Here is an 18,481-nt window from a genome sequence, read left to right on the forward strand (position 1 = left end):
AGGTTCAGGGGTCTGCAATCTGATAGTTGCCAACTTCTCTGGTTTTCTGGACTTAGCTAGCATTTCTGTTTTTGCCTCGTACGGTGACTCAATCATAACAGTGGTCCCTTGCCAGACATATTGTTTACTGCATTAAGGCTGATTGTTATTATTCTCCTACTGCTTTTGCACTAAACTGGTTTCCGCCCGCAGTTAGGGCGAGAGTGTATACGGCGGGGGAGGAGCTAACCTTGTGTTTGCCTGTTTAATGAATGTGCATTTTTTTCATGAACGTCAGGGTGGTCCTTTGCCAGACATATTGTTTACTGCATTAAGGCTGATTGTTATTATTCTCCTACTGCTTTTGCACTAAACTGGTTTCCGCCCGCAGTTAGGGCGAGAGTGTATACGGCGGGGGAGGAGCTAACCTTGTGTTGTTTGCCTAGTGTCAGCCTCCAGATGGCGTCTCGGAGAAAAGGATTTTACGGTGAGTACACACAAAAATCCATGTTTCATTTTGATCACTGTGATTAACTCTCACAGTGATCAAAATAAAAAAAGTAAATACACCCCTCTTTATTACCCCCATAGGTAGGCACAAATAATAATAAAATAAAAAAAAATATATTTTTCCGTTAGGGTTGGAATTAGGGTTAGAGTTGTAATTAGGGTTAAGATTAGGGGTGGGTTGGGGTTGGGATTAGGGTTAGGCTTGTGGTTAGGGTTAGAGTTGGGACTAGGGTTAGGAGTGTGTTGGGGTTAGGGTTGTGGTTAGGGTTATGACTAGGGTTGAGATTAGGGTTAGGGGTGTGTTGGGGTTAGGGTTGGAGTTAGAATTGAGGGGTTTCCACTGTTTAGGCACATCACGGGGTCTCCAAACGCGACATGGCGCCACCATTTATTCCAGCCAATTTTGTGTTCAAAAAGTCAAACAGTGCTCCCTCCATTCTGAGCCCCGACGTGTGTCCAAACAGTGATCCCCCCCCCCACATATGGGGTTCCAGCGTACTCAGGACAAACTGGACAACAACTTTTGGGGTCTAATTTATCCTGTTACCCTTGTGAAAAGAAAAATTGTGGGCTAAAAATAATTTTTTGAGGGAAAAAAAAATTATTTATTTTCACGGCTCTGCGTTATAAACTTCTGTGAAGCACTTGGGGGTTCAAAGTGCTCACCACACATCTAGATAAGTTCCTTGGGGGGGTCTAGTTTTCAAAACGGGGTCACTTGTGGGGAGTTTCTACTGTTTAGGCACATCAGGGGCTCTGCAAACGTGCATGATGCCCGCAGACCAATCCATCAAAGTCGACATTTCAAAACGTCACTACTTCCCTTCCAAGGCCCGACGTGTGCCCGAACAGTGGTTCCCCCCACATATGGGGTCCAGCATACTCAGAACAAACTGTACAACAACTTTTGGAGTCCAATTTCTCCTGTTACATTCCTGTGAATGTAAAAAAATTGTGGTCTAAAAAATAATTTTTTGAGGAAAAAAATGATTTTTTATTTTCACGGCTCTGCGTTATAAACTTCTGTGAAGCACCTGGGATTCAAAGTGCTCACTATGCATCTAGATAAGTTCCTTAGGGGGTCTAATTTCCAAAATGGGGTCATTTGTGGGGGAGCTCCAAAGTTTAGGCACACAGGGGCTCTCCAAACACGACATGGTGTCCGCTAACGATTGGAGCTAATTTTCCATTCAAAAAGTCCTTCCCTTCTGAGCCTTGCCGTGCGCCCAAACAGTGTTTCCCCCTACATATGGGGTACCAGCGTACTTGGGACAAACTGGACAACAACTTTTGGGGTCCAATTTATCCTGTTACACTTGGGAAAATAAAAAATAGCGAGCTAAAAAAATCATTTTTGAGGGGAAAAAAATGATTTTTTATTTTCACTGCTCTGCCTTATAAACTTCTGTGAAGCACTTGTGTGGTGAGCACTTTGAACCCCCATCTAGATAAGTTCCTTGGGGGGGTCTAGTTTCCAAAATGGGGTCACTTGTAGGGAAGCTCCAATGTTTAGGCTCACAGGGGCTCTCCAAACGCGACATGGTGTCCGCTAACGATTGGAGCAAATTTTCTATTCAAAACGTCAAATGGTGCTCCTTCCCTTCTGGGCCCACCGTGTGCACAAACAGTGGTTTATGACCACATATGAGGTATCGGTGTACTCAGGAGAAATTGCCCAACAAATTTTAGAATCCATTTTATCCCGTTGCCCATGTGAAAATGAAAAAACTGAGGCTAAAAGAAAATTTTTGTGAAAAAAAGTCCTTTTTTTTACGGATCAATTTGTGAAGGCCCTGGGGGTTCAAAGTGCTCACTATGCATCTAGATAACTTCCTTGGGGGGGGTCTATTTTCCAAGATGGGGTCAATTGTGGGGGAGCGCCAATGTTTAGGCACACAGGGACTCTCCAAACGCATCATGGCAACCGCTAAATATTCCAGCACATTTTCCATTCAAAAAGTCAAATGGCGCTCCTTCCCTTCTGAGCCTTGCCGTGCGCCCAAACAGTGGTTTATGACCACATATGAGGTATCTGTGTACTCAGGAAAAATTGCCCAACAAATTTTAGGATCCATTTTATCCTGTTACCCATGTGAAAATGAAAAAATTGATGCTAAAACAAAATTTTTGTTGGAAAAATTAAAATGTCCATTTTTTCCTTCCACGTTGCTTTAGTTCCTGTGAAGCACCTGAAGGGTTAATAATTTTCTTGAATGTAGTTTTGAGTAGCTTGAGGGGTGCAGTTTTTAGAATGGTGTCACTTTTAGGTAGTTTCTGCCATATAGACCCCTCAAAGTGACTTCAAATGTGAGATGGTCCCTAAAAAAATGGTTTTGTAAATTTTGTTGTAAAAATGAGAAATCGCTGGTTAACTTTTAACCCTTATAACTTCCGAACAAAAAAAATTGTGCTGATGTAAAGTAGACATGTGGGAAATGTTATTTATTAACTTTTTTGTGTCACATAACTCTCTGGTTTAACAGAATAAAAATTCAAAATTGGAAAATTGCGAAATTTTCAAAATTTTAACCAAATTGCCAAATTTCTGTTTTTTTCCACAAATAAACACCAAAAATTATCAATCTAAATTTACCACTAACATGAAGCCCAATATGTCACGAAATAACAGTCTCAGAATCGCTAGGATCCGTTGAAGTGTTCCAGAGTTATTACCCCATAAAGGGACACTGGTCAGAATTGCAAAAAATGGCCTGGTCATTAAGGTCAAAATAGGCTTGGTCATGAAGGGGTTAAATATATATTTCAGCTCCGAGACACCCTCCCATGCTAACACCACGGGTTTGCAGGAAGAACTGTTGACTGAAAGAGAAATAATTGTGAGTGACTAAAAAGAAAACCGCATCTAGAATGAAAAACTATCTCTATTCTACAGGTATATAGGTACTAATATATATATATATATATATATATATATATATATATATATATATATATATATATATATATATATTTTTTTTTTAGAAAAAAAGACTGTCAATAACTGTTTGATGTGAAAGAGATGGGTATAGACTAATGATGCCACAAGTTAACCATGTATAAAAAGAGGACCATGTGTGTCCATCTAGGTTTGTGACTATCATTTTTGTGTCTGTAGCGTAGCCCGGTAATTGTACAACCAAGGGTTGCAGATAATGATCCACCCATTCAGAAGTATTTTCACTTAAAGAACCTACGTCTGATATTATTGGCCTGAATGACCGGGGGAAAATTTCTTTATGAATTTTAGGTAGGGCATGGTATATGGGAATAACTGGGTGTTGAACAAAGATATAATCAGCTATCTTTTGATCGATAGCACTATTAGCTATACCTTCTGCCAATAGTTGTTTGAATTTAGTTTTGAATAGCTGGCGTTGGGTCAGTAGGGATTTTTTTATTTATAGAACACAGTCATTGAGAATTTTTAAATTTTCAGCGCCATTTAAGGCTATGTGCGCACGCTGCGGATTCTGCTACGGCTCCGCAGCGTTTTTGGCCCTGCGGAACTGCAGCAGTTCCGCAGACATGGTACAGTACCATGTAACCCTATGGATTTTAAAAACCACTGTGCTCACGCTGCGTTTTTTTCCGTGCGGTTTTGCTGCTGTTTATAAACCGCAGCATGTCAATTGTTTCTGCGGATTCCGCTGCGGTTTCACACCTTTAGCATAGTAGAGGTGTGAAACCGCAGGGGAAAACTGCAGGCCAAACCGCAGGTCACTTTACCAGCGGTTCCGCGCGGAAAAACCCGCAGGTGAATCCGCAGTGTGTGCACATAGCCTTAGGAAGCATTTAATACCACCACTCCCCCACCTTTATCTGCTGATCTAATGAATCAATCTTCATTTTTAGCCCATTCTTTGAGTGCTTGTCTCTCATACTGGTTGAGGTTATCAATACCAGAGTGTGATTCCCTATCTAATGCCACAAGTTCTTCTTCAGTTAGTTCTTGAAAAATATCTAATACAGCTAGCCTAGATTGGACAGGGTAAAAAGAAGGGTTAGACATATGAAAAATATCGTTCATGGAATAATCATAGCTTAACGATAATGATTCCAAGTCCCTGAGATGGGATAAGTGAATTAGGTCTGGAAAGCGAAAAAATGCATGCGGTTTATTGTCCACTACATGAGAAGAGTTGTCGATCAAGGGAATAAATTGTCCATTGTTATCAATAGGCTGATGAAAATGGTATTTCAATGTTATAAGTATGGCTAATTTATTGGTATCTAAAATAGTCTTAAAAATTACAATTTTTTTGTAGGGCAAAAATTTAAGCCCTTTTCCAACACTGCGATCTGTGCTTCAGATAGAATGAAGCTAGACAAGTTCCAAACGGGACAAATTAATATTTTATTCTGTTCCTCAGGTGATGATCTTGCCCACTTGTGCTTCCTCCCCACTCTCCTTCGTCGTTTTTTGACAATTTAGTATGAAGGTTAAGGGGTCTTGTCCGTTCCTCTGAATTTTCTATAATGGCCTTTTGTGGAATTGTCTGAAAAATCTTCTGAAGAATTATGAGCAGAACATGTAACCGAATCAAAAGAATTGGTGAAGCTGAGTCTCCGTCCCTGATTATATCTTTGATAATTATACCTCTTTTTCTGGTAAGAGTCTGAGTTTCTGGAGTGTAGACTTGATTTAATTCAAAGACTCTTACACCTCTTTTGAATTTAATTTTTTTTAATCTCTGCTATATTGTCCTCTAATTTATTGAGGTTTTTCTCCATTCTTTTCACATATTCTTCATCATTGGATTTATTCAATTCTGTTTGTAGTTTAGTAATATCCACTTACAGTTTTTTTCACCTGTGTATCTTACTATGGGATTTTAAGTCCCTAGCTTGATAACCCATACCAACCATGATTAAGACTGTAGTGTCTAAACACGTCGGTTGGTAGCTCTCTGGGATCTATATGTCATGAACATTGTGTCTGTTTTTATGAATTTTTGTCCATTAAAGACGGAGTTTTATTCTTTCCACGCTGGATTACCTTTTTTTCTTCATTCTCTGGAACTTGCCGCCCAGGCCAGGGCTGCTCTGTGCGTGGAACTCATTCTAGGGAAGAGACTGCAAATGGTGAGCTGACTTTTCCTGTTCCCCATTCCTTTTTTCATATAAATTGTTTATTTGTCCACTCCCAACATTTCTGCTATCTCTCTGATGAATTTCTTCTTTTTTCAGCCTACTGATGGTCTATCTAAGTTTCATTGAGAGCTCCTTTGACCGCATGTTGTGGGTTCACAGCAACTTCTTCCAAATGCAAATGCCACACCTGAAATCAGCTACAGACCTTTTAGCTGCTTAATTGATGATGGATTAAAGAGGGATTAGTTATTGCAGAAAAAAAAAAACAATTTTAACTCTATGAAAAGGGTCAAATTATTGTAGAAGACCAACTGAAAAAATCTTTAAAAATTCTTTTAATGTAATTCACTAAAATAGCATATAATAGTTATCTGAAACCCATTAAAAAGGGTAACTTGAATCCCAGGACAAATAGATGTAATATACATGATATATAAACTAGCCATCTCTAGTAGGTCCTATAAAGCTGTTAGCCTAGCTGCTTGCGGAGGTTGGCATTCCAGATGATGCCCCCACTCGACGACGGCTGTCCTTCTTTGTCCACTAAAGTGAGTAGACATACATTAACAAAGATATCGTATATCTATTTGTCCTGAGATTCAAGTTCCCCTTTGTAATTGGTTTCAGCTAACTATTTATATGCTTTTTAAGTCAATTGCATTCAAGGTTAATTTTTCAATAGTTAATGTCTCCCATTAGAGAGCTTCTGAGATAACTGTCCAATTCCTTTTGGTCTCCTTTAAGAAGAAGCCGCTACATAATAAAGAGCTGCAACTCCTTAACCCTTACTCCAATTAGGATGTGAATACTCTCAAATTAAAGCTGAGTCTGCACTTTAAGCCCATATTGATTATATAAATGTATCTTGATAATGTTTTAGTAAACAGATAAAATGCCAAAACTTGTGTCACTGTCCAAATATTTGTGGACCCAACTGTATGTATGGATATATAGTGTGTAGGGCTCGGGACAGGGGAGCCTTCTGTTGGCCGTGGGGTGTGTTGCTATAGTGATTGTCTGACTTTGTCTCTTGAGCAGTCCGGATGGGAGTTATACAGAAGATCAGAGCCAGGAGACGGAGGTGAAGGTGACACCCACTGAATTTGACGACGACTTCGATGACGAGGAGCCCCTCCCTACCATAGGAACTTGCAAGGCCTTATACCCGTTTGATGGTAATGTTTGTGCCCCCTCCCTGCACTGTGCGACCCAGTTATCAAATCTGACCTAATTGGTGCTGACTCTCGGTCTTGTCTATCCAGGTGAAAATGAAGGAACCATCTCCGTGACGGAGGGAGAAGTCCTGAGCGTCATCGAGGAAGACAAAGGTGACGGCTGGACGCGGATCCGTAGGAACGAGGAGGAGGAGGGCTACGTCCCCACATCCTATATCGAAGTGTACCTGGACAAAAACACCAAAGGTGCTAAGACGTACATCTAGGCCTGTCTGCCTGTGCGGGGGAGGGGAGCAGCACCCCACCATTTAGACTCTGCGTTCATGGATGCCCAATAGGTGTATGAATAACGGAGCAGAGGCTGTAAATTCCTATAATTGCCCCTAAATCCATAGCTCTGCCACGTATTGCCCATCCCAACCCCACCCCTCCAACATGGTCATAGCTCCACCTGGTAAGGTGGGCGGGACGCACATATACAAAAAAGTCCTATAATCTGCCATTCAGCTCAACACAAGTTATTGGAAATGATGCGGCTTGGCGCGGATAAAGTTGCATACTATAATGCGCCTGCGAGAAATGGCAAAAACATGCGTTGCCAAAGACTCTGTGACACCAAAAAAGGAACCATTGTTAATGCCCACTGTGTGCGGCCGCCCGTGGATGCTCTTCGTACCCCGGGATGATGAGCGTATGAGTCTTATTATGGAGCAGAGACGGGAAAGAAGTCGTCCCATAGCAGCGGATCAGTGTTTCCAGATTACTGGACTGTGTTCTAAAAATATGTGTATGTTTACAGACAGGAGTGTATAGTGAGTCTTGTCACCACCATCCCCCGAGCCTCCACAGCATGTCCGCCCGTCTCCTCCATGTTCGTTCTCAGTGGTCTTGCCGTCCTCTGTATTATTGTGGCTTATAGTTTATTTTTTATCAAGGGGCGACTCCTCCGGCCTCATAATAAAGGACGTTATTTTTTACACTGGTCTGCAGATCATTGCTCTGAGGTGCAAGGTAATGAAATGTAACCTCTATGCAAACCCTCCAGAGCTGCACTCACAATTCTGCTTCAAGATGAGGTCAGAAAAGGGGGCACAGCATCAAGATGATGCACTGAAACATTTACCCTTTAAGGTGTACCCTCAAATTGAAATTGTTTTGTTCTTTATTATTCTCTGCTTGTTGTCAGTGAATAGAACAGTTCTTAGTTCCATTCTGAGGCTGGTGAGCCATCCTGACCTAACATTTTCTTGCAGCTCAGGGTTCACTACAGCCATGTCCAGCCTGAAATCCGATACAATGTACAGTAAAGGAATAAGTATTTGATCCCTTGCTGATTTTGTAAGTTTGCCCACTGACAAAGACATGAACAGTATATAATTTTAAGGGTAAGTTAATTTTAACATTGAAAGATAGAATATCAAAATAAAATCCAGAAAATCACATTGTATAAATTATATACATTTATTTGCATTTTGCAGTGAGAAATAAGTATTTCATCCCTCTGGCAAACAAGACTTAATACTTTTTTGTAGTTGATGATGAGGTTTGCTCACATCAGGAGGAATTTGGGTCCACTCCTCTTGCAGATCGTCTCTAAATCATTAAGATTTTGAGGCTGTTGCTTGACAAGTCTGAGCTTCAACTCTCTCCATAAGTTTTCTATGGGATTAAGGTCTGGAGACTGGCTAGGCCACTCCATGACCTTAATTTGCTTCTTTTTGAGCCACTACTTTACTGCTTTGGCTGTATGTTTTGGGTCATCGTCTTGCTGGAAGGCCCAGCCACGACCCATTTTTAATGTCCTGGTGGAGGGAATGAGGTTGTCACTCAGGATTTTAAGGTATATGGCTCCATTTATTCTCCCATTGATGCGGTGAAGTAGTCCTGTGCCCTTAGCAGAGAAAACCTCAAAAACATAATGATTCAACCTCCATTCTTGACAGTGGGGACGGTGTTCTTTGGGTCATAGGCAGCTTTTCTCTTCCTCCAAACACGGTGAGTTGAGTTAATGCCAAAGAGCTCAATTTTTGTCTCATCTGACCACAGCACCTTCTCCCAATCACTCACAGAATCATCCAGGTGTTCATTGGCAAACTTCAGACGGGCCTGCACATGTGCCTTCTTCAGCAGGGGGACCTTGCGGGCACTGGAGGATTTTAAACCTTTACGGCATAATGTGTTACCAATGGTTTTCTTGGTGACAGTGGTCCCAGCTGCCTTGAAATCATTAACAAGTTCCCCCCATGTAGTTTTAGGCTGATCAATCACCTTCCTCATGATAAAGGATACCCCACAAGGTGAGATTTTGCATGGTGCCCCAGATCGATGTCGATTGACAGTCATTTTGTATTTCTTCCATTTTCTTTCTATTACACCAACAGTTGTCTCCTTCTCACCCAGCATCTTACTTATGGTTTTGTAGCCCATTCCAGCTTTGTGTAGGTCTAAGATCTTGTCCCTGACATCCCTATAATGCTCTTTGGTCTTGCCCATGTTGTATTGGTTAGTCTGACTGAGTCTGTGGACAGGAGTCTTTTATAAAGGTGACTATGTAAGACAGCTGTCTTTAATGCAGGTAAGGAGTTGATTTGGAGCGTCTAAGTGGTCTGTAGGAGCCAGAACTCTTAATGGTTGGTAGGGGATCAAATACTTATTTCTCACTGCAAAATGTAATTAAATTTATATAATTTATACAATGTGATTTTCTGGATTTTATTTTTGATATTCTGTCTCTCAATGTTAAAATTAACCTACCCTTAAAATGATAAACTGTTCATGTCTTTGTTGTCAGTGGGCAAACTTAGAAAATCAGAAAGGGATCTAATACTTCCTTCCTTCACTGTAACAAGCCATTAGTCTGGAACACTTAGGATTTTAACATACCCTCAGTGTTGGTTAGTGCAGGTTCTCTGCCCCTTCTACTCGCTGACAGCAAGCAGATATTATGTCAGTGCTGTGAAAGTGCTGGCCGTATTTTGAAGCACGATGGCACCGATGACTTCTCAGTTGTTTTTGCCGTTCTCTAACATATTTCATGTGTGTTTTGTTGTAGATTCGTAGAGGTGTTGCTGATGTAAGGACCCCGGGGCGAGCAAATACAGGAGGAAAATAAGACCCCCCACACTCCTCCATATCAACCCGACAGTTGGATCGAGTAGCCAAAAAAAACCCTCCTGACATAGGAGAATTCCGCAAGCGACCAGCGATACCGTAAAACGAATGCCATTATCAGTGTTACAATATATCCTGGTGCGGACCCCTCTATAGTTACCCCAAAGTAACGCCCCACCCACAATACTGGGGGTCACCCCTGTGTCATATAGCAGCAGACTCCAGGCTTTGCCACCATGTTTAACCAACTAACCACCCGACTTTATTTTCCCCTCTTGTCTCCTCTTTTTCCCACCTTTTTTCCCTTGCTCCTCCTTCTGGCTCCGCACTTCCTTTCTAGTCACTGCCCTTTTAAGGGACACTCTTCTTGCACCCTGGTCACTCTTTTTTTTTCTGCCTGCATGCTCGCCCTGTCTCCTTGTCTATGCGCACCTTTTAAAGGGGCATCTCGCCCTTAAATTTATTTTGGGTTCTTCTTAACCTAGACCTGCTGCTGCATGTGCGCTAAAAAAAAAAAAAAAAGATGCATTTTCTTCTATAACAAAAGCCCCCTGTAGAATTAAAGGGACGAGGTAAGAACAATATTTTTATATCAATGGTGGACAACGATGGCCGCCCTGAGGGGGCTGCAAATCAGAAGACAGAGGGGCGAGGTATCGTGGCCTCAAAACCGCACCTTTATATCATGGTCCTCGGATGAACCACTAGCCTGTGAAGATAGGACTTCTGCTGCCTGTGTCCGTGTGCTTCGCCGCCAAGATGGTGGCTCACTTGTTCTCTCTCTGTTTATGTGCCGGTGGCTGGGACTGGTGCTACCTCTGTTGACTTAAAGGGCACCTCAGTCATTGCAGGAAATGGCTTAAATAGTTATCGCCTTATATGGTTTAAATAGCAGAATCTCTTCCTGAGGGCTCCAGATTCATTGGATTTGTCTTGTTTGTCCCCTGCAGGCTGCCGTAGAGTTCGTTAGCCCCGAAAGCTTCAGGTGACTTTCCTCCTGGTCTGTTATTTTCCGCTCTCCTGTCCGATGGGAGCGAATCTGTTACTAACAATATATTAGGAAATCGCTACTTAGGTCCTTTCCTAAAATATTCCGCAGAGTGCCACGAAGGCTGGAGTGCCCCTTTAGCTCCTCCCCCGCCAGCCCTTCCTCGTATAGCGTGGCTATTATTAGTGTTTTAGCACGGCAGTGACCTCTCGAGCTTCCCGTAGGTTCTTCGTCTCGGTGGACAGTATATTATTGTCAGCACTGGCGACATCTCTAAGCTTTAGCGCTACGCTCGTGTCTCGTCGTCTACAGAAAAGAATAAAACGTATCCTAATCTACAGAATGTAAAAAGTATAAAAATAGAAACTATTTACCATGTCCCCCGTAATGTGCACTGCACCTCTCCCCCCGTGTACACAGGATGCGATGTCCTCGCCACGGCTGTTACATGTTCAGACGTTTGCGCTGTTTTACGTCTCGTCACCGGTTGTTTTGTTTGATTTTCCACTTTTATGTTGTTTTTAGAGATTTAAAAAAAAAAATCTATCTATGAAATTACTGCCAAAATATATAGATCTATTTTATTCTCCATGATCTTGAGTGTCCACGCTCATCCCTTCCCCTGATAATTATCCATGTGCCATAAACCGTAAGATATAAAAAACTCTGCTGTTCAGTGTTCCAGTGCCAACGAGGACTGGGCCACACCCCCACGGAGCCAGGAGGTGCGGCTGAAGAGGCAAGGAATGTGCCATTACCCAGAGGCCTTTGCGTCTTGTGCATTTCATTGTGTATCCGTAGAGCGGTCCCCCTTCACTTTCTGCATCTCTGTGGTAGAGGCCGGGCCCCACTGTTCGCTGGCACAGAGAAGCTTCCAGAAGTTTCCATCCGCATGATACAATATGCCATTCAGTTCTGAGAACTGCCGTACCGCTGGAAATAAAACGACTACCAGAAAACCCCGCCCTCCCGGATCACGACTCTTATTATCTGCTGGGTCTGATTGGCTTCATTTAAAGGACCTTCCATTAGTAAAAGTTGGTAACTTTATAGATACTTTGTAGCTTGTGCTGAGTTACGTTTTATCTTCTAAAGTCACCTCCAAAGCAGAAGCATCACATGTCATGTGGGCTCCAACAATGCACTGCTCTCCATCTCTGGATGTGACTGGAGGGTAAGAGGAGTTATTATTGGGTTGCATGGATAAATCGGGATGTGGTGAGCTCCCCCTAGCGGTGATTGCTGGTAGTGAGAATGTTTTCAATTAACTGCTGGGGATTTGGAACTGTGTGTCAGAATAATGAAGCTCAAATCATTACACATACTGGTGGCCTATTCATAGAAGTGATTAATTCAGCTGATAGGTGGGATCCTCGGGGGGGCGGACCTTAGTCAGTCACACAAATCATGTTTTATCCCAGATACACCCCCCCGAGATAATTATTGTATTTTGTGGTAATTTTCTTCCCATTTTCAGGATCTCTGCTTGCTGTCAAAGGATGAAAATTGCTAACTGATGAATACATCTCACAGCTGAGGGTTTGTTGCAATCCTCTGTGATCTGAACTTGGCAGCATAAGTCTTCATTATGTTCAGGTTTGTTACAGTGTGTCAGACAGGATGCAACTGTACCAAACCCTCAGCTGTCTGTCGGCAATTTTAGGTCCAAGGCGGTTCTAAGTATTTAATAAGGAATATTTTTTGGTTCGCGAACAGCAGACGGTGAAGTTGAAAACATTGCTAAATGGAGACCAAATAAGCGAGTTGCGTGATATAATGTTGGGGGGGTGACACTGACTGATCACTGGTTGCACTGTGCCCCGCTACCTTGTGGTTGCACCCTGCTGTTTGTTTTGGGGGTCACTTAGCGGCCACAGATTTTTGGTCTGAAACCTGCAGATTCCTGGTTACGGAAGCGCCTGCCGCAGCCGTGCTGGTAATTATCCCAATATGATCACTGTGCCGGATAACTGCTAATAAGAAGAGACAGCCGCTGCTAATAGGAAGAGACAGCCGCTGCCGCGTGTTATCCGGAACATCACGTCTCCCCTCGCCCACCGCCCAACACCTGAGAATTTGGGGCGAGGACTCCGCAGCTGCTGTTTACAGCAAAGCGATCACCGTGATTAATGGGGTGACTGGAGGTCTCGTGCCACTCACCTGAGAGGTAAGTGCTTCTGTGTCTGACCTTCACTGATACACTGGGACAACCCCACAGCTGTGAATAAGAGTTGGTCTGTTAATGTTTTCTGTTCACGGGCAGCAAGCAGAGATCATTAAAAGAACAGTGAGGAACCCAGAAGCTATAAAAAAAATGCAGCATTTTTCATTTCACAGTAAAATTCCTTTAATCCGGCACAAATGAGACATACTATCAGTTATTCCAGATTATTAGATGGTCCTAGATAATGGTCCAGAATATCAGCAGCGATTTCTCTCCTTAGGCTGTAGCCTCCAGATTAACAGATGAGGCTCATCTGCAGCGTCCAGAGAAGCACAGTGTGAGAGTATCGTCCGTGTTCGGGTTATGGTACATGATGGGGGTGTAGTGGTGGGTCTGAAGGTTACACTGGGACTTGGAGCTGTTCCAGTGCTGTCGTAACCTGCTGACATGTCTGTGTCCCTCACAGGTGAAGTCAGATGACCACGGCAGCAAACAAACAGCAAGCGGCCTTGACTTGGGACAACAGTCACAATGTATCATTCTTAACTAGAATAAAGGGGGTTGTGGTGAGAATAGTGGGGAAGTTTTTGCACTTCACACAACTCATCCCATATCACAATGGTCCCACATCCAGCTCCCACCCCCCTCACAGTAGTGGCAACCAAAGCCCCCATTACGGGTATAATGATGACCAAAGTTTTTCCACAGAAATCACCCCGAAGTAGAATACCAAGATCCACGGGTTCACACAGTACCCCCACTCAGCGTTCTCCCACCACACTGTCACATCCAACTTCAAGCACCTCCTGTAACAGGCAGTATCATCCGGGCTCCAAATCCACAGACTTGCGTTATCTGTGACCCTAACACCAGTATATGTGCATCCAGATATGCTTCTCAATGTCTGCTACTCACAATTTACCACTCAGATCTGCTCCTCTGTGCTGACTACTCACAATTCACCACTCAGATCTGCTCCTCTTTGCTCACTACTCACAATTCACCACTCAGATCTGCTCCTCTTTGCTCACTTCTCACAATTCACCACTCAGATCTGCTCCTCTGTGCCAGCTAATCACAATTCACCACTCAGATCTGCTCCTCTGTGCCAGCTACTCACAATTCACCACTTAGATCTGCTCCTCTTCGCCAGCTACCCAGATCTGCACCAGCTACCCACAATTCAGCACTCAGATCTGCCCTGGCTACTCACAATTCACCACTCAGATCTGCTCCTCTTCGCTGGCTACTCAGATCTGCACCGGCTACTCACAATTCACCACTCAGATCTGCTCCTCTGTGCTGACTACTCACAATTCACCACTCAGATCTCGCCAACAATGAGTTAATCCGCACAGTCGGGAAGCTCATTCACCGCACAAAGAGTTGTGTAAACTGATACTGCAAGTATGCGTATTGTTAGGCTGGGTTCACACGTAGCGGAACTCTCGCGGAAATTACCGCGAGAATTTCGGAATTCTCGCGGGAATTTAAAATGCGATTTTCCCGTGGAAAAACTAGCTTTTTGCAAGCGTAATTAGCTTGCAGAATTGCTAGCGTTTTCCAAGCGATCTGTAGCATCGCTTGGAGAACTGATTGACAGGTTGGTCACACTCGTCAAACATAGTGTTTGACGAGTGTGACCAACTTTTTACTATTGAGGCCGCCTATGCGGCCTCAATAGTAAAAGAATGCAAAAAATAATAAAAGTTATTCTCACCTTACGGCGTCCCGGGCAGCCATCCCGCCTCTCTCCATGCTCCCGGTCCCAGTAATCCTTTGCGACAATTACCGCGATGACGTCCGTTCTCGCGGGATCGCAACTTCTCGCGACTTACCGCGAGACTTCGCGATCCCGCGAGAATGGACGTCATCGCTCACAAAGCATTACTGGGAGCGTGGAGAGAGGTGGGAAGGCTGCGCAGGACGTCGGAAGGTGAGAATAACAATATTTTTTATTTTAAATTCTATTTTTTACAGGGATATGGTGCCCGGAGGACAGTCTCCTCTCCTCTGGACCGTGGGTACCATCTGCAAATGTTCTGCTTACTTTTCGCATGGTGTGCACAGCCACATGCGGAAAGTAAGCAGAACAATGCATTCCTATGGGTGCGGGATCGCCGCGATTCCGCAAAATTAATGAGCATGCTGCGTTTTTTACCGCGAAGCGATTCCGCCGCAGTAAAAACCGCAGCATTAGCACAGCATTGCGGAATCCCATAGGAATGAATGGGATGCTTATTTTTCGCGGCAAAATCGCGAGGTTAAAACCGCTGCGGAAACGCGAAAAAGCTGCCACGTATGAACTCAGCCTAAGAAGTGCTCCAGAAACCAGGGTGCCACTCCAAAGCAATTAGTCACAGCGGCTATACCAGAAAGGAAAACGGATGGCACTCACCGGTTAAAATCTTCTTTATTCAGATACTTTAAAACAACGGCATAGGGAGGATGGGAGCAGGAGTGGAAATGACAGCCGTTTCGCGCTGCAGTAGCGCTTCTACTGGTCACACGCTCCCATCCTCCCTATGCCGTTGTTTTAAAGTATCTGAATAAAGAAGATTTTAACCGGTGAGTGCCATCCGTATTCCTTTCTGGTATATCACCACTCAGGTCTGCTCCTCTGTGCCAGCTACCCAGATCTGCGCCAGCTACTCACAATTCACCACTCAGATCTGCTCCAGCTACTCACAATTCACCACGAAAAAACACAAAAATTGAGCTAGGTTTGAGATGATACATATGCAGCGTATAAATGCATGTTGACATTGGCCATAAAACATAAAACCTGCAAAAGACAAAGTGAGCAAAAACCCTGCTGTAACTAAATAAGTAAAAGCAAAAGTGCATCTAAATAATACAGAGTTTTTAGTAATACTGTTTTTGATCAAAAGTAGCATGAAAGCCATCCCACCACGACAAGGTAACTCTGTTCGGGATAGTCCTACACTGTCTAATATTAAAAACCTTGCTTTGTGTCAAAGTTGACCTCAATGTGTGAACAAGGGCAGACAAAAGGACTTTAATATTAGACAGTGTAGGACTATCCCGAACAGAGTTACCTTGTGGTGGGATGGCTTTCATGCTACTTTTGATCAAAAACAGTATTACTAAAAACTCTGTATTATTTAGATGCACTTTTGCTTTTACTTATTTAGTTACAGCAGGGTTTTTGCTCACTTTGGCCATAAAACATAAAACCTGCAAAAGACAAAGTGAGCAAAAACCCTGCTGTAACTAAATAAGTAAAAGCAAAAGTGCATCTAAATAATACAGAGTTTTTAGTAATACTGTTTTTGATCAAAAGTAGCATGAAAGCCATCCCACCACAAGGTAACTCTGTTCGGGATAGTCCTACACTGTCTAATATTAAAGTCCTTTTGTCTGCCCTTGTTCACACATTGAGGTCAACTTTGACACAAAGCAAGGTTTTTAATATTAGACAGTGTAGGACTATCCCGAACAGAGTTACCTTGTCGTGGTGGGATGGCTTTCATGCTACTTTTGATCAAAAACAGTATTACTAAAAACTCTGTATTATTTAGATGCACTTTTGCTTTTACTTATTTAGTTACAGCAGGGTTTTTGCTCACTTTGTCTTTTGCAGGTTTTATGTTTTATGGCCAATGTCAACATGCATTTATACGCTGCATGTGTATCATCACAATTCACCACTCAGATCTATCCCAGCTACTCACAATTCACTACTCAGATCTGCTCCTCTTCGCCGGCTACTCAGATCTGTGCCAGCTACTGACAATTCACCACTCAGATCTGTCCCGGCAACTCACAATTCACTCAGATCTGCACTGGCTACTCATTTACCACTTTGAGATCTGCTCCTCTATGCCAGCTAATGGCAATTCACCACTCAGATCTGCACCGGCTACGCGCAGTTCACCACTCATCTCTGTGGTGGCTACTCACATTTCACCACTCAGAGCTGCTCCTCTGCGTCGGCTAGTTACAGTTCACCACTTGGATTTGTGCCAGCTACATGCAGTTCACTCAGATCTGCTCCTCTGCCTTGGCTACTCACAATTCACCACTCAGATCTGCGCCGGCTATTCCCAATTCACTCCTCTGAGATTTGCTCCTCTGCGCTGGCTACTCACAATTCCCTACTCATATCTGCACCGCCTACTCCTAAATCACCACTCAGATCTGCTCCAGATATTCCCAAATTCACCCCTCAGATCTCCTCTGCGCCGACTACTCACAATTCACTCAGATCTGGTCCTCTGCGCCGGCTACTCACAATTCGCCACTCAGATCTGGTCCTCTGCGCCGGCTACTCGCAGTTCACCACTCAGATTTGTGCCAGCTACTCACAATTCAGCATTCAAGTCTACTCTGCTCCGGCTACTCACAATTCAGCACTCAGGTCTGCTCCTCTAGGCCGGCTACTCACAATTCACCACTCAGATCTGCTCCTCTGCACCAGATATTCCCAATTCACCCCTCCTAAGATCTCCTGCTACTCACATTTCACCACTCAGATCTCCTTTTACCCAGCTACTCACATTTCATCACTCAGATCTGCGCCAACTACTCCCAATTCACCACTTTGAGAACTGCTCCTCTGCGCCGGTTACTCACAATTCACCGCTCTGAGATCTGGTCCTCTGCGCCGGCTACTGACAATTCACCACTCAGTTCCGCCCCTCAGACCTGTCTTCTGGACCTAGAGCTAATGCACTAAGCTGGCAGACAGCCGCGAGCCACAAGTCATGGGACCACACGCCACAAATGGTTCCCGAGCTATAGGTTAGGGACTCCTGCCGTAAAGGAACACTACAGTCGCCTCTCCCCAGTAATGGCTGATAACAGGGAATAATAGATTGTAGGTCTTTTTTATTATAAAATACTTCACAACATTACAAAATAAAACACAACAGAACAAACATAAGAAAACTCCAATAAAATAAAAACTACCACTTCCGGTTCCAGCACCAGCGTGTCTGCAGCAGGGTGAGGGAGCTTCGCACTTCAGCCTGACAATGAGCGACTTAACTAGACCATCGACCTGCGCTACTCACAGGCAAGGTGACCGCTGACATCACCGCATACCGGAGGCACTGTGGACCGCTGGCTCCGAAGCACGGGCGGCGAGAGCAGAGCCACGGGAGCACGTGAGAAGGCAGGAGAAATCACCAAGATGGCGGCCGCAGCAGCGCCACAAAGCGGGAAGCACAGGACTAAGTGAAACCCAGAGGCGCAGTTGAAAACAACCAGGTCAGAGTGGGGAGAGATTGGGAACCCGCATTAGCCCCAAAGGAGACCGCCAGCCGGAATCAGGGCGGGGAAGGCCCTGTGACAGGGACGCTTATACTGGGAGATCGCAGAGAGGTGGCCGGATATCTCACGGGAGATATAAAAGCCGCAGTGAAGGAGGCAGTTAAGGACGCTCTAGAACAGATTCACAAAATATCAGCGCAGCATGCCAGCAGGCTGGAGCACTTGGAG

At 43.9% G+C, this 18,481-nt stretch overlaps 1 protein-coding gene across 13 annotated transcripts in view; it reads left to right on the forward strand.

Annotated features, from left to right (window-relative positions):
- Positions 1 to 11,820, forward strand: part of FNBP1 (formin binding protein 1) — a 116,200-nt gene extending 104,380 nt beyond the window's left edge. For 9 of the 13 annotated variants that reach the window (XM_073555912.1, XM_073555916.1, XM_073555917.1 and 6 more), the window contains 2 exons: positions 6,616 to 6,755; positions 6,843 to 7,732. In XM_073555912.1, coding sequence (XP_073412013.1) covers positions 6,616 to 6,755; positions 6,843 to 7,021 — 319 coding nt within the window. In that variant the 3' untranslated portion in view covers positions 7,022 to 7,732. Of the gene's footprint in view, positions 1 to 6,615; positions 6,756 to 6,842; positions 7,733 to 9,807 lie in introns of those variants that run through there. The other 4 variants (XM_073555913.1, XM_073555920.1, XM_073555924.1 and 1 more) reach the window with 2 other exon arrangements.
- Positions 11,821 to 18,481: the final 6,661 nt, after the last annotated feature.

Source organism: Dendrobates tinctorius, unplaced genomic scaffold, assembly GCF_039654945.1.
Source record: "Dendrobates tinctorius isolate UK_male_01 unplaced genomic scaffold, ASM3965494v1 ptg000231l, whole genome shotgun sequence".
Classification (NCBI taxonomy): domain Eukaryota; kingdom Metazoa; phylum Chordata; class Amphibia; order Anura; family Dendrobatidae; genus Dendrobates; species Dendrobates tinctorius.